General features: G+C 34.2%; 1 protein-coding gene across 6 annotated transcripts in view; it reads right to left on the reverse strand.

Moving 5' to 3' along the window:
- The window catches only part of LOC128165469 (caspase recruitment domain-containing protein 14-like), a 56,780-nt gene that overhangs the window by 14,962 nt on the left and 24,345 nt on the right, over positions 1 to 17,473 (reverse strand). For 3 of the 6 annotated variants that reach the window (XR_008241062.1, XM_052830061.1, XM_052830062.1), the window contains exons 10-18: positions 15,190 to 15,315; positions 9,440 to 9,592; positions 9,204 to 9,245; positions 6,166 to 6,232; positions 4,339 to 4,353; positions 3,711 to 3,845; positions 3,080 to 3,248; positions 1,792 to 1,966; positions 644 to 794 (exon numbers count right to left, since the gene is read on the reverse strand). Coding sequence is in view for 5 of the 6 variants with exons in the window: in XM_052830061.1 (XP_052686021.1) it covers positions 644 to 794; positions 1,792 to 1,966; positions 3,080 to 3,248; positions 3,711 to 3,845; positions 4,339 to 4,353; positions 6,166 to 6,232; positions 9,204 to 9,245; positions 9,440 to 9,592; positions 15,190 to 15,315 (1,033 nt within the window). In the remaining variant the exon portion in view is untranslated. Of the gene's footprint in view, positions 1 to 643; positions 795 to 1,791; positions 1,967 to 3,079; positions 3,249 to 3,710; positions 3,846 to 4,338; positions 4,354 to 6,165; positions 6,233 to 8,684; positions 8,707 to 9,203; positions 9,246 to 9,439; positions 9,593 to 15,189; positions 15,316 to 17,473 lie in introns of all 6 variants that reach the window. The other 3 variants (XM_052830064.1, XM_052830063.1, XM_052830065.1) reach the window with 3 other exon arrangements.

Raw genomic sequence — 17,473 nt, forward strand, 5'->3', positions numbered from 1 at the left:
ATAATTAATCGTACAATTGCTGAAATTTATATAAGTAATAAGGAATCATTCTTAAAGTTTGAATATTATGAGGTGATAATTTCAGTCGGAGCGTGATCAAATCTATTATAAAGCCCTTTAGGCTTTAAATTATTGGATTTTGACAAAATTGTCACCTCTTTTAATACTCTAAGAATGATTCCTTATTCCTTAGATATAATAGAGAAAAGCTAATTTTGCCTATACCCAAAGAGTCTTGGTCTGTTTTAAAAATAATCTCCCAAGTACATCGACATATGATAAAAGCTCAAAGTGTCAGCTGCTGATCTGTAAGTCATGAGTTCAAAACCCCAAAAAAACATATTTAATATATATATATATATATATATATATATATATATATATATATATATATATATATATATATATATATATATATATATATATTTATTTTAGAGTCAAATATTGCACAATTTGAAAACTTGAAGAAAAAAACCTTCAATAGCCATTCTTTTAATGGGGATTTCTTGTATCCCTGTAAGTGGAATTTGCCTTCTATGGCGGATTTTTTAATGGTTATTTTCTGTACCACTTTATGCGGAGTTTACCTTCTATGGCGGTTTTTTTAATAGTTATTTTCTGTACCACTTTATGCGGAGTCTACCTTCTATGGCAGTTCTTTTAATGGTGATTTCCAAGTCCTTCTCGTTATCCCTCTGATTCTCGAACAGGAAGGCAGCCCTGGCCTCCATCAGTGTCAGCGTCCGCATTTCTTTCTTACTTACACAGGAATAGTCGCTCTTCAGAAGCTGAACCTAGAGTCCAAAAGAAGAAAATCAACATCAGCTGTGTAGAAGACTTAAAAGGAAGCGGTTAATCAAAAAAATGTAAACATAATACTAGTATAACATAGGTAGAAATTAAAGGCACATTATCTTTAAAAAATTACGTTAATATGTACAAAATTTAAATGTAACGGTAAGCGGTTTTGCATGTGTATCATATTGTGAGGCCAGCTAGTTACTATGTTATAAAATATAAATAAATTTGTTTAGCCAATCAAATGAGGCATTGCAATCAGAATTAAATTATAATAGAAATTAATAATTATCAACAATTTTCACTAAAAAAATGTTACTTGCAGTGTAACACCTTGAGAAAAATGACAATTACATAATGATCCACAGGTAACTGCATGGTTGTTTTAAATAGATTTTGGCAGTACTTAATAATCACGTCCGGCAAACCAAATGTTATTTGCGTCAACTTTATTTTACAATGCACCTGAGATAAACTGATTCAAAACATAGCCTTGTCTACACATTTGTTGTAATAACAACCAGATGAGCACTTGTTTTAGCAGCGACAATTACTTGTGAAGTTGCTCTTGCAAGCCTAGCAAAAAAAATTTCCACACAAATAAAAGTTGGATTGTAGTAACTTCTTGATTAAGAAAGTACAGTTTAATAAACTTGTTGGGTAATGAGTAACTTGATCTCTAATAATTACAGTAACTTGAACTCTAACAATTAGGGTAACTTAAATTGAACTCTAACAATTAGAGTAACCTGATCTCTAACTGTTACGGTAACTTAATATCTAACAATTACAGTAACTTGATATCTAACAATTACAGTAACTTGAATTCTAACAATTACAGTAACTTGATATCCAACAATTACAGTAACTTGAACTCTAACCATTACAGTAACTTGAACTCTTACAATTAAAATAACCTGATATCTAACAGTTGCAGTAACTTAATCTCTACCAATTACAGTTACTTGATCTCTACCAATTACAGTAACTTACAGAAATAACTTGGTCCCCCACACAAAGTCCACTCTCCAATTTTCTGTTTACTTCAAGGATGAATATCCCTGTGAAATTCCCCCCTGTGATCTTGAGTTTTTCATCAAGGACGGGTAGAATGACTTTGTAGGTGCATTGTTTGTCCATCTGGGCACTAGGAGGGGTAGATTTTGGTCTGAGATCAGAATATATTACATACCTTGAAATAATCGTACAATGTACAATGCAATATTTATTGTAATGACAAAACTTGAAATAATGATATCCCATACAATGAAATAATGCAATTACATTCTATAATTAAATTTTATGTATTTACATACCATGAAATATTGTAGTTACATACAATACTGACAGTTGGTTAATCAAATGCCTTAACTGAGTGGATATTTTCTATGTTTTTAAGTAGCTTCCAAAGCACAAATCAATATACCTGTATCTGATCTGATATATCTGATTTTGAGGGAGGGAAAATAACCAAAAGCCAGGCATGGAAACAATACCGAAACTCAAAACAGTTGGAGTCTATTTCCAAACATTACCAACAATTAAATAACAATGTCTTTTTTATTAATACACAACTAAATAAATGTACATTTTGCATACTTTTTAACAAGTGAGGTTTTTCTACTTGTTGAATATAAGCATTTACAAACTAATTAAAATTAAAAACTTCTATTTTAAACTTACCAATTTCAGAAATTATGAAACTTATTGTCTCTATTTGATAAAAGCCGCAGAAATTTTAAACTCATGGCTTTTATTTGAAAAGTAGTTATAAGATATTTGAGAGGTAGTTTGCGGGTATTTTGATTAATGTCTTAGGCCTTCATTTGAGAGGTAGTTTGCAGGTATTTTGATTATGTCTTTGGTCACTATTTGAGAGGTAGTTTGCAGATAATTTGAGACGTACTGCCTGTATTTAAGGGCAAGTACCAGGAATCGGAGACATTGATTCTACATAATTTGAGTGTTAGTTCACTTACTGATATTGATACTAACAGTCTCTATTTGGGTCAGAGCTAGCCGATATTGATACTTACGGTCTCCATTTGAGCGGGAGTTGGCGGATATTGATACTTATGGTCTCCATTTGAGTGGGAGTTCGCAGATATTAATACTAACAGTCTCAATATGAGTGGCAGTTCGCGGATATTGATACTAACGATCTCTATTTGAGCGTTAGTTCACGGATATAGATATTATGGTCTCCATTTGAGCGGTAGTTCGCGGATATTGATACTTACGGTCTCCATTTGAGCGTTAGTTCGCGGATATTGATACTTACGGTCTCCATTTGAGCGGTAGTTCACGAATATTGACGTTGAACCCCATCAGCTCTGTGTCCGTGTCCTCTGACGTGTCACTGCTGAGAGTGTTCGAGGCTGACGCCCCTGTAGTTGTTCCCTCTCCCTCAAACTGCTCAGAAATGTCAGGATTGGAGTGCTTTTCTTGTTCTAAAGCAAAAATATTTTTAAATAAACATTATCCAAAATTATTTTTAGAACAGACATAGCACCAATCATACAAAATAATTTCGACAAAATTCAGAAGTACAGTTATTGGACATTGATAATCAGAATGTCTAAAGTATTTAGAAGTTTTAAAGCTGGCTTGATTTCAAAGATGAATACGGATAAAAATCGAATGGAAACAGATTTTATCATATTTATTTCATTTACTGTGGAATCATTAGTATTCTTCGAGGCTCAATTTTCATGGTATTTGTGGGTAGCCCTCCTCCACGAATTTACATCCTCAACAAAAACTAATTCTGAAAAAGTTAGTTATCTTACTGTAACTGAACACCAACACATCCACGAAATTACTTCCCCACAAATTTGCAAAAACCGCACAATCCACCAAAATTCGCACGTATGAATTCAAATGACTCCACAGTATTTCCCAATATGTACTACCTTTGAGTAGAGTGTGTACAGGGATTATAGAGTAGTTAAATGGTTGAGGCTCTACGACATCATTCAGGCGGAACGACCCTCCAACCTCAGGCTTCATGCTGTCATCACGCCGAGGAGAGCGCGAAACTTTCTGATCTGAAAAATAGATTTCATTGACTGAGGAAAAAATGGGAGTAGTCTCTCAAGGCTACCCACACATTGGATTTATGAGCTTTAGGGCTGGTGCTAGGGACATTACAGATGGGCTATAACTAATGGTGATTCCATTGGTATATTCTTTGATAATTTATTCCTAGATTTATATATTAACAAATTTTTTAAATAAACATTTCATTTCAATTATGCAACACACCTTGAAAATAAATCATTTCTTACTGAGCCATGAAAAGTGTCATAATTGTTTTGAAAAACATTAGCTGAATCTAGAGTTAAAATGATTACGGCTAAATATTAAACTTGGCATATACATGTAGGCAAGATGATGATGCACCTTTATCTCGTAAGGTTAATCATTTTAAAACCATGCAGGTTAGCATTGTTTTGATCTGATAACGTTGCAGATATATGACTTGGCAGGCTTGTTATGATTAAGTGGCTATATATAGTAAATTAATTGAGTTTTTCATACAAATGTCCCATGCATCTAGAAAGAAAACAGGAATATGAGACAACGCATGTTAAAGAGAGCACATAGTGCATCTACTGTTAATCCAGTGAAAAATACATTCCCTAGATAAACCAATCACAGTGTTGTACGGGAGTGTGGGAGGGAGCTCTAGTAGACCTGTCTCGTGATTTGTTGATGGGGAGATTAACAACAATCAAGTGATGTACGGGAGTGTGGGAGGGAGCTCTAGTAGACCTGTCTCAGAGCAATGATTTGTTGATTAGGAGATTAACAATAATCAAGTGATGTATAGATAAAACAAAAAAGAGATGGGAAAGTGTGCTCTAAGGGAGACAAATACGTGTGGATAGAAATTCAGTGCTCCATTAGCTGAGGCTGAACAAAATTAATTTTTTCTTGGATTTGGAACAACAATTTTATCATTGAACTAATACTTTTCACATAATTATATACAATTGAATATTGTAGAGGAAAAAAACCTTCCAAAATTGAAATCTGATCAATGATAAAATTCAAAATTGGAGAGCATATATGTGCTGATGATTACAATTGATTTGACAGGCTACAGTGGTAACAACGTTATTGTTGACAAGCCAATCGTGTTAAATCGTTCATGTAACGTGGGTGATCATTCGTGTAACGTGCGAGTTCGTGCGTGTATCAGGAAAATTGGTTTGCGTTTTTTATCGTGCGTGATCGTGCGGTTTTTTCATTTTCTAACTTTTTTTACGGAATGCCAGGATTTATTCTTAAAACAAAGACAAGTAGTTTTTGTAAAACAATGTGAATTTAATAAAACTTTTTTTATACAAGAACATTGACAGTTGTTAACATTCATTCTCTCTTTCGTCGTTAAAATACGTTTTTGTATTTCCAGTTTATTCAATCCTTTGTTCGGTCGAGTTAGTTTTGCTTAATTTTATAATCAGCCTATATCAAGCATCAATTGTGTCTTGACAAATAATTTCAATCATATTAGCAAAAGCGACACGTTGAATGAAAGCGGCCAGGCTTACCCATTCCCCGTTTTAAACTAAACGATTATTCCCAACGTTTTTCTTTCAGATGAGAATACGCATAATTATCTAATACACATTTGTTTGAAATAAAATTTATTTAGACGCTTTAAACTTTGGAATAAATATAAATAAATCAATTATGTACTGTGAATTATGAAAATATTGGATGTGAAAAATCGAAATTCTATGGAACAAGGTAACAAATTTACCTGTATCCCGCATAATTAAATCGTACGCAAGAGAATTAAATTACATAAACAGTCAACTCGTATGTAAATAATTTTGTGTAGTTTATGCATTATCTTCATTTCTATTACCGGTACACATATTTTCTTTAACTTATGATAGAAGTTAATATTCGTTATGGAGACAAAAGAAATAATTTGTGTGTGAATCCTTTATATTTGTGTATGGATGTGTAAAAATGTAAAATACAAAACAGTGCATGTCTAAAGTACATGCCGCTTTTCAATAACACACAAACATAAAGCAATACAAATTAAAGTAATAAGTTTCCTTAATTGTAATCTTAAAAATTAATTTTGATTTTGCGTGTTTAATGGTGTAGAATCGTTCGGTTGCGTATTTAATCGTTTTTGTTCGTGTATCGTGAAGATTCAGTAAGTTAGTGATCGTCCGTGTATCGTGCATGATCGTTCGTGTACCGTGCGTGATCATTCGTGTATCAGAATCGTGCGTGTTGTTTGTCAACAATAACGTTGCTACCACTGTATAGGGAAACTGGAAAAGGTAATCATTACATTGTCTCTATATTTAGAAGATTTAAATCAGGTACAGGCGTACTTACAGTTTTGTTCGGGGGATCTATACGTAGGTTCATCATCTGGGTAAAGGTCATCATGCATGACAGGGAACTGTAAAAAAGGGCACCAGACACTGTTACACTGCCATCACCATTCTCCTACCACCTCGCTTACAACTGGTGATGGTTTTATACAACAAGCCACTTTTGTAAAATATTCTGTTTATTGGGTTCAGCTCTACAGTCAAATCAACAAAATAACCCAACCAACAAACAAATCCTGTTAGGTAGACTGACAATGTTCCTACCATATGGTACTTTTCATGCTGATACATGTAGTTCAGAGCAATTAAATTGTTTAACATCTTTGGAACTAAGAATACCATAAAACTAGTGTCAATTGATCTTTGATCTCAATCTGAATTTTAATATACAATTTTAACATTTTTGGGCAACTCTAAAATAGTGGAATGAAGGCCCACTTCAAACCAACATGCCAATGTAAAACCCAATAACTCATTCGAAAAGTGTAAATCATGCAAAAACACAATGCAAACATAAGATGCAGCAAAGACATTCAATTACATATAAAACTGCAATTGATGAAGATGAACAATGAGATTTTGTTGAGGTTACAGCGAACATGAGACAGACCAGAGTTATCCAGTCTCAGCAATGCTGATTATGTCCCTATCTATCTCTACAGAGTTATCCAGCCTCAGTAAGGCTGATTATGTCCCTATCTATCTCTACAGAGTTGTCCAGCCTCAGTAATGCTGATTATGTCCCTATCTATCTCTACAGAGTTATCCAGTCTCAGCAATGCTGGTTAGTTCCCTATCTATCTCTACAGAGTTATCTAGTCTCAGCAATGCTGGTTATGTCCCTATCTATCTCTACAGAGTTATCTAGTCTCAGCAATGCTGATTATGTCCCTATCTATCTCTACAGAGTTATCCAGTCTCAGCAATGCTGATTATGTCCATCTCTACAGAGTTATCCAGTCTCAGCAATGCTGGTTATGTCCCTATCTATCTCTACAGAGTTATCCAGTCTCAGCAATGCTGATTATGTCCCTATCTATCTCTACAGAGTTATCCAGTCTCAGCAATGCTGATTATGTCCCTATCTATCTCTACAGAGTTATCCAGTCTCAGTAATGCTGGTTATGTCCCTATCTATCTCTACAGAGTTATCCAGTCTCAGCAATGCTGATTATGTCCCTATCTATCTCTACAGAGTTATCCATTCTCAGTAATGCTGGTTATGTCCCTATCTATCTCTACAGAGTTAAATAGTCTCAGCAATGCTGGTTAGTTCCCTATCTATCTCTACAGAGTTATCCAGTCTCAGCAATGCTGGTTAGTTCCCTATCTATCTCTACAGAGTTATCCAGTCTCAGCAATGCTGATTATGTCCCTATCTATCTCTACAGAGTTATCCAGTCTCAGCAATGCTGGTTAGTTCCCTATCTATCTGTACAGAGTTATCAAGTCTCAGCAATGCTGGTTATGTGTCTATCTATCTCTACAGAGTTATCCAGTCTCAGCAATGCTGGTTAGTTCCCTATCTATCTCTACAGAGTTATACAGTCTCAGTAATGCTGGTTAGTTCCCTATCTATCTGTACAGAGTTATTCAGTCTCAGCAATGCTGATTATGTCCCTATCTATCTCTACAGAGTTATCCAGTCTCAGTAATGCTGGTTATGTCCCTATCTATCTCTACAGAGTTATCCAGTCTCAGCAATGCTGATTATGTCCCTATCTATCTCTACAGAGTTATCCAGTCTCAGCAATGCTGGTTATGTGTCTATCTATCTCTACAGAGTTATACAGTCTCAGTAATGCTGGTTATGTCCCTATCTATCTCTACAGAGTTATCCAGTCTCAGCAATGCTGATTGTGTCCCTATCTATCTCTACAGAATTATCCAGTCTCAGCAATGCTGATTGTGTCCCTATATATCTCTACAGAATTATCCAGTCTCAGCAATGTTGATTGTGTCCCTATCTATCTCTACAGAGTTATCCAGTCTCAGCAATGCTGGTTAGTTCCCTATCTATCTCTACAGAGTTATCCAGTCTCAGCAATGCTGGTTATGTGTCTATCTATCTCTACAGAGTTATCCAGTCTCAGTAATGCTGATTATGTCCCTATCTATCTCTTCAGAGTTATCCAGTCTCAGTAATGCTGGTTATGTCCCTATCTATCTCTACAGAGTTATCCAGTCTCAGCAATGCTGATTATGTCCCTGTCTATCTCTACAGAGTTATCCAGTCTCAGAAATGCTGGTTATGTCCCTTTCTATCTCTACAGAGTTATCCAGTCTCAGTAATGCTGATTATGTCCCTATCTATCTCTACAGAGTTATCCAGTCTCAGAAATGCTGATTCATGATGTTCCTTTCTATCTCTACATTATCATTTACATGATTTACCACTATCAGCTGATCAAAACAAAAGTACCACTCGAATGAGGTTATTTCAATCTCCATTATATGTCTATTTTTGATATAAATAACTTTGATTTTGTCCCATATTCCCTTATCAACCTGATAATTTACCTTGGCTACTAAATTTCTGTATCTGCATATTGCCAAAAAAAAACATAGTTACCATTAACATTAGATGAGAAATGCAAACTAAATTAATACAGAAATACAATCAAAGTACTGAGAGTGCTGGTATGAACCAAAAATTTGAATGTTGAGTTTTGGCAATTTTTGGGTATGATTTGTTCCACAACAAATATTAAATTAAACAAATACATTTAACATTGTTTTCATATTAATCATGTCTAATTAATAAAAATTCTGAAATAAAGAAAGTATGATTGTCCACTTAATGGGAGTTTTCTTGGATTGTAACAATGCCTACAGGCACTCAAAATTAAACATGGTACCTAAAACTACTAAGTAAATGTTCATATATATAATGACAAAAATATAGTTAAGGGCATATTGATCAATTTGTCACAATTGATTGGTTTTCACTGACACAGTGTGTGTCTTTGCCTGTCTGTGTGTGTGTGTGTTTGTCTGTGGGTAGATGTAGTCTAGTGGTGGGTGAGATTATTCACAGACCTTATCTGATGCTATCACCTCCTCAGCTATACTGGAACCTGACTGAAAAGATCAAACAATGCTTTTGAGATAGACTTTCTATGCAACTTTTGATTGTATATTATACAACTGTATGTTTTTATAAGCAAAGATTTCCAAGTTATCAAACTACTTATACAGATGGGTCTTATTACCTTGGTACTGCAATATTAGGTTGAATGGCTAATGTATAAAATAAACCAATGACAGGTACTCACAGAGATTCTATTGTATTGTATCTTCAGTTTCTCATTCTCAGACTTGAGAACTTCGAGCATGTTTTCAAGCTGGTAAATTTTGGTGAAGTATGTTCTGCTCTTGTCTTCCACATCTTTCACTTTCTTTTGTTCCCTGTTCCGTTCCTCTTCCAACTGCAAAACATATCCAACAACATGACAAAATATTACAACAACTGTAACAGACAAGCAACAGCATGACAACACATTACAACATCTGACACAGATATACAACGACATGACAACACATAAAGACATCTGAAACAAACAGACAACAACATGACAACACATTACAATATCTGTAACAGACAACCAACAACATGACAACACATTACAACATCTGTAACCGACAGACAACAACATGACAACACATTACAACATCTGTAACTGACAGACAACAACATTACAACATCTGTAACCAACAGACAACAACATGACAACACATTACAACATCTGTAACCGAGAGACAACAGCATGACAACACATTACAACATCTGTAACAGACAGACAACAACATGACAACACATTACAAAATCTGATACAGATAAACAACGACATGACAACACATTAAGACATCTGAAACAGACAGACAACAACATGACAACACATAACATCTGCAGAGAAAGACAACAACATGACAACACAATACTGTAACAACATCTGACACAGACAGACAACAACATGACAACACATTACAACATCTAACAGACAGCCAACAACATGACAACACATTACAATACTGTAACAGACAACCAACAATATGACAACATATTACAACATCTGTAACAGACAGCCAACAACATGACAACACATTACAATACTCTAACAGACAACCAACAATTTGACAACATATTACAACATCTGTAACAGACAGACAACAGCATAACAACACCTTACAACATTTGACACAGACAGACAACAACATGACAACACATTACAACATCTGACAGACAGCCAACAACATGACAACTTATTACAATGCTGTAACAGACAACCAACAATATGACAACATATTACAACATCTGTAACAGACAGACAACAGCATAACAACACATTACAACATCTGACACAGATATACAACGACATGACAACACATTTAAACATGTAACACAGACAGACAACAGCAATGACAACACAATAAAACATCCGTAACAGATATAACAAAAACATGACAACAAGGTACATTGGAAAGACAACAATGCAACACAATACAACATCTGTAACAGGCAACCAACAACATGGCAACAATGTACAACATCTAAATGATAACCAACACAGTTATACATCTGTAACTTGCAACCAACAACATGGCAGTATACCTCTTAAAGTACTGCTATATATAGCCAACAAAAGATTTAGACATTTTTAGAGTATCAGATACAAAATATCCCGACAATTTAGCCAAGTATATCTTGATTTTTAAATAATATTCTAAATTTTTCTTCAACATATATAAGTTAAACATTGATCTCCTTTGTTGTTTTCTCTACTTATTCCAATGTAAAAATTCAACCCCATCTCCCACTGAGAATTTTGTGAAGATTTTTTAAAAATACCAACAAATTTTTAATGTTTCAAAATTATCTCCCCTTTAATGAGGGTGTAGCCCTTCATTTGGACAAACCTGAATCTCCTTCACCGAATAATGCTATGTGCCATGTTTGGTTTAAATTGGCCCAGAGGTTTTGGAGAAGAAGATGAAAATGTGAGACAAGGATGATGCAAGACAGACTTCAGACAAATGTTGATAAAATATAAAATCACTTGAGCCATCGTCTCAGGTGAGCTAAAATATATGAAATGGTAATCTAATGACACATGCATATCATGCAGTTACAGGCTTAAAACAAAATCACCATGTGATCCCCTCTACAGAGCATGACAACACTAACAAGAGGCCCATGGGCCACATCGCTCACCTGAACAGCAGTTCCTTGTAACATTACATTTCGTAGCATATGCTTTTCTATTTTAAACATTGAACCCCTTTCTGGGGACCCAGTTATGGTCCGAGGTTTATGGTTGGCTTGAACAACATAAATAGTAACATAGGAATGAAAATATGTAGCACTGCGGTGGGACCGCACGTACACAACCTGAAAAACTGAACGTAGAAGAGTTCCACTTCAAGAGGAATAACTCTCAGACTGTACAGAACATCAAGAAAGATAACTCTTGGTTCCACTACATTAGAGTTTACACAATTTGAGGATTCTTGCATAGTAATCTCACAAACTGTAGCATTATAGTTCTCGAGAAAAACTTTTTAAAAACATTTTCAATATATCTTTCTATGTTAAACTTTGAACCCCTCTTGGGGCCACAGTATTAGTCCAGTGCTAAAGTTTTTATTATTTGGAATCTACATTATTTAAGGATGCTTGCATAGTTATCTCACAAGCTGAAGCATTATAGTTCCCAAGAAAAAGATTTTTCAACATTTTCCCTCTTTATTTCTATGCTAAACTTTGAACACCTCTTGGGGCCCCAGTATTAGATTGAGGTCACGGCTTTTATAATTTTGAATCTACACTTTTTGAGGGTGCTTACGTAGTTATCTGACAAATTGATGCATTGTAGTTCTCGAAAAGAAGATTTTTAAACATTTTCCATATATACCGGTACTTCTACATTTAACTTTAAACCCATCTTGGGTCCCTAGTATTAGTCAAGGGGTCACTATTTTAAAACTGTCGAACCTTCATTATCCAAGGTTGTATGCATGATAGTAATCTCACAAATTGAAGCATTGTAGTTCTCGAGAAGAAGATTTTTTAACATGTTACCTTTATATTTCTATAATAAACTTTGACCCCATCTTGGGGCCCCAGTATTGGTCCGGGGTCACGATTTTACCAATTAGCAATCTACATAAGCGAAGGATGCATGCATAGAAATTCCACAAACTAAAACATTGTAGTTCTTGAGAAGAAAATTTTTTAAACTTTTCCTTTATGTTTTTTAAAATGTTTAAATTTTGAACCCCTCTTGGTGCCCATCAATTGTCCAGGAGTTACAATTTTTTACAATCTACATTATTTAAGGATGTACATGTATGCATAGTAATATCCCAAACAGTTGCACTATAGTTCTTGAGAAGAAGATTTTAAAACATTTTCCTATATATGTTAAAATCTAAACCCCTACTGGGGCCCCACTTTTTGTTTTGGGGTCACAATTTTTACAATCTTCACTATATATACAACCTTTTGTGTATGTATTGGCATTTTTGGTGAAGTGGTTCTTGAGAAGAAAATTTTTAAACATTTTTCATATGTAGTTATATGTTAAACTTTGAACCCCGCTTGGGGCTGTAGTTTTCGTCTGAGGGTCACGATTTCTACAATTTAGAATCTTCATTATACATACACGCTTTTGTGTAAATATTGGCATTTCTGGTGCAGTGGTTCTTGAGAAGAAGATTTTTTAAACATTTTCCTATGTATTTCTATGTTAAACTTTGAACCCCGCCTGGGGCCCCAGTTTTGGTCCGAGGGTCACAATTTTTACAATTTAGAATCTTCACTGTATATACAAGCTTTTGTGTAAATATTGGCATTTCTGGTGCAGTGGTTCTTGAGAAGAAGATTTTTTAAACATTTTCCTATGTATTTCTATGTTAAACTTTGAACCCCGCCTGGGGCCCCAGTTTTGGTCCGAGGGTCACGATTTTTACAATTTAGAATCTTCACTATATATACAAGCTTTTGTGTTAATATTGGCATTTCTGGTGCAGTGGTTCTTGAGAAGAAGATTTTTTAAACATTTTCCTATGTATTTCTATGTTAAACTTTGAACCCCGCCTGGGGCCTCAGTTTTGGTCCGAGGGTCACGATTTTTACAATTTAGAATCTTCACTATATATACAAGTTTTTGTGTAAATATTGGCATTTCTGGTGCAGTGGTTCTTGAGAAGAAGATTTTTTAAACATTTTCCTATGTATTTCTATGTTAAACTTTGAACCCCGCCTGGGGCCCCAGTTTTGGTCCGAGGGTCACGATTTTTACAATTTAGAATCTTCACTATATATACAAGCTTTTGTGTTAATATTGGCATTTCTGGTGCAGTGGTTCTTGAGAAGAAGATTTTTTAAACATTTTCCTATGTATTTCTATGTTAAAATTTGAACCCCGCCTGGGGCCCCAGTTTTGGTCCGAGGGTCACGATTTTTACAATTTAGAATCTTCACTATATATACAAGCTTTTGTGTAAATATAGGCATTTCTGGTGCAGTGGTTCTTGAGAAGAAGATTTTAAAAGACATGCACCCTATACTTACTGTTTCGCAATTATCTCCCTTTTGAAAAGGGCTGTGCCCTTCATTTTAACAATTTATAATCCCCTTTCCATAAGGATGCTTTGTACCAAATTTGGTTAAATTTGGCCTGGTGGTTTTTGAGAAGAAGTTGAAAATGTGAAAAGTTTACAGACGGACGGACAGACAGACAGACGGACAGACGGACGACGGACAACGGGTGATCAGAAAAGCTCACTTGAACCTTCGGTTCAGGTGAGCTAAAAACCCAAACCTACACTGAGAACTTAAAATTATTTAATTGTTGATTTGTGGATTTATAGAAAATATATAGAGTATTCATCATTTTTTAACATCAATAAGAACTTTAAAGTTGTATACAAAAGTTTGTTTTATCACTGGGAGTTGTTAAGTATTTCACAGGAACCCCAACAACTTTCATTAGGTCTGTAATTTGACTATAATTTTAAACGTTTGTACTCAATGAGGTTTTACATAAAATTCTATAAATGTATTTTGAGACTCGTCACTATGCAGAACTGTACAAATCCAACTTTCACCTTGACCTTACACAAATCATTACATTAGCACAAACAATCAATGAAAAGAACATATGACACCATCTTTTGTAAACACACAGGAAGTAAATCATGCTGAGACAAAAAATAATCCTCTACAACACAGTAATACCAGTGTCAAGCTTTACCTCAAGAACAGTCCTCCAGCTACAATGGAAAGAAGTCTGACACTCTACATAGACTCACAGTCTCAAAAATACACAAATACTTAACAATGGACTGTTTTTCATTTAAATATTTCAGAGCTACTTTGGAAACATTTAAAATGTTGTCCCAAACTAGCACAGAAAATGATCTGCCAGTGGTTAACTGTTTCCCCAAGGCCAAAGTCTGCATTGTCATGATCTAAGTGTTTTATCATCAAAGTTAACATATGCTATCAATATTTAAAATAATCAACAGAAGGAATTTGAAATAGAAATAATCCTGTTTTAATTCATCCTTTGATACCAAGATAACCTTCAACATATTTACAAATACTTCCACGGTATGGATCCCAGATGAGAATAAAGCACAAATGCTTGAAATCAATAAGATGCGGTTCACTCTTTGACTTAGAACAGTCTGAATAAGTCACGGGGAGCAAAAGATTGTGATGGAAACAAAAAATATTTTGAACAACGATATATTATGATTATTATATGTATACTGTAGATTCCTTATTTTATGCGAGTACTTAATTCCGCGATTCAACGGTTTTCCATTCAATCGCGAGAACATAAAATCGCGAATGTCGAAATTTTAGCATAGTTTCATGTAGTTTACATATATTTGAAAATTTAAAGCGAGATTTTTAAATTCACGAGACCGGCTTCTCGCGATTTTACGCGGATATTAATTCCTCGCGTTTAATTAGGAATTTACAGTACTTCACTGCATCCAAAATAATTATACCTACCCTTTTCTTTTCTTCCTCCAGTCTTTCTATCACTTTGAAATACTCATCTATTCTTTTCCTTTTTTCCTCAAGCCATTTATCTTTGGTTTCAACTTCTTTAATTAATTTATCACAGTTCGATTTCGTCTGAAGAAAAAACCAATAAATACTTGTATAGTAATTGTAGTATCTAGCATTTCTAAGTTAATAATTGCAATGTTATTTAAAACTTTAAACCTTAGTAAGAAAAAAAACTATCCATAAACTAGCATTTTATACATATACAGAATTTAATTTACTTAATCTTGTTAATTAGAAGCATTCATATAAGCTTACAGAGGTTTGATGGTCAACAAGTTATCTATCAAATCTTCCTGCTACCTTTCTGAGCTAAGCATGTGTGATACACTTTTATATCACCTTCCTTACATATGTAGCTGAGCCTGTGTGCAATTGAAATCGGTATTTTGTTCAGCTGAGCCTGTGTGTAATTGACCTTTTTACCTTTCTGAGCTGAGCCTGTGTGTAATTGACCTTTTTACCTTCCTTAGCTGAGCCGGTGTGCAATTCAAATCAGTATTTTGTTCAGCTGAGCCTGTGTGTAATTGACCTTTTTACCTTTCTGAGCTGAGCCTGCGTGTATTTAGGGCTTTTTCACTTTCGGTTGAAAAGACCTATTGTTTTCGTTCTGTTATATTATTATTATTATTCTCGACAAAGTTTTGTCAGCGATTTTTTGAAAACAGAACCGAAAAATAAAAATTTTAATTAATGTTAAATTCTCTTAGCAATTGTTTAGTTCTCCCGTATGTCCCTTTTTGGACTTCCCCTCTATATACTTCTGGTTTACACATACAAAATATTAAAAGGGCTTTTGTATCTTTTTTATTTTTTTGATTATAAACTAAGAAATTTTGGATTTACATATTTTATAGTATGATTTACAAAATTGTAAGCGACAACTTTTTTCTATATTTCTTAATGTTTTCTAGATATTAGACTTCCAACTATGAAAAAAAGGGGGGATGAAAAAAGTAAAAATTGAAATAACCACCAAATTTTTTAAATGAGGAATGGGAAATGTTAAAATTGTCATCATTATCATATATTTTTAGTTTTGTTTAAAACCATTGAGAACTTCTGGTTTGATATAAGGAATAAGGAATCATTCTTTGAGTATTATGAGGTGATAATTTTGGTCGGGGCGTGATCAAATCCAATAAAGCCCGAAGGGCTTTATGATAGATTTGATCACGCCCCGACCAAAATTATCACCTCATAATATTCAAAGAATGATTCCTTATTACTTATATTTATATATAAATTTAAGCCATCGTACGATTAAGTATTTGAATATAAATAAGCAAACCCCGCTGGCGCCTCAATTTGGCCTCATTTGTATTATGGGTTATATAGTACAAAATCGATATGTAGTGTTATCACAGGCAAAGACACTGGAATATGTAAATATAAGTGGATAAAAATCGTCTATGGGTGTTTTTATGTTAAACTGAATTCACACGTGGCACATTTTCTCAAACAGTTTTCAAGTAAATATTTTCATATTTAATACTTATAATGAGGGACCTAAAACACAGACCAGAAAAGGTTTTGGGATTAAAATTTTGAAAGATAAGGGATCTAGAGGGGTCAAAGTTGAAAACAGCCCTTTAGCTGTATCTTTTTTATTTTTCATCCGATTTTTAAAATCTTTTTGGTGTTTAGTTTTGAGTAAAGAGTACAATTTTAAAAATTATGGTCTGTAGGGCCACTTTTTGACTTCTTATAGGAGTTTTAAGGGCGTGAATATTGCAACTTTTTAAAAGTTGAAAAAATGATTTAGCAAGAGTTATCTCACTTTGCTCAATGAACATAGAACATAAAAACTCCAGGCATACCAAGTTTTCTATTCGAGAAATGAATATTTGCATTTTATGAATTTTTGGAAATATTCTTAAGAAATTAAAAAGTATATCTAATTTTAAAGTTCAGAGGTTATCTTTTTTGTGACATTGCAATGATTATAATTTTATATTTAGGCAATTGATTATACCACTGCGGTAAAGAATTTGTAAATAAAAAAAAATAGATATGATTTTACCTGACATTTTCAGTCAAAAAGGGGATAGGGGATGTCGAAAAGCCCTTACTTTTTGTTGAAGGCCAAAAAAGTTCTAGTTGAGCTTGTTACCTTTCTGAGCTGATCCTGTGTGTAATCAAGCTTGTTACCTTTCTAAGTCAAGCCTGTGTGTAATTGAGCTTGTTACCTTTCTGAGCTGATCCTGTGTGTAATTAAGCTTGTTAC

Source organism: Crassostrea angulata, chromosome 10 (genome assembly GCF_025612915.1).
Source record: "Crassostrea angulata isolate pt1a10 chromosome 10, ASM2561291v2, whole genome shotgun sequence".
Lineage (NCBI taxonomy): Eukaryota > Metazoa > Mollusca > Bivalvia > Ostreida > Ostreidae > Magallana > Magallana angulata.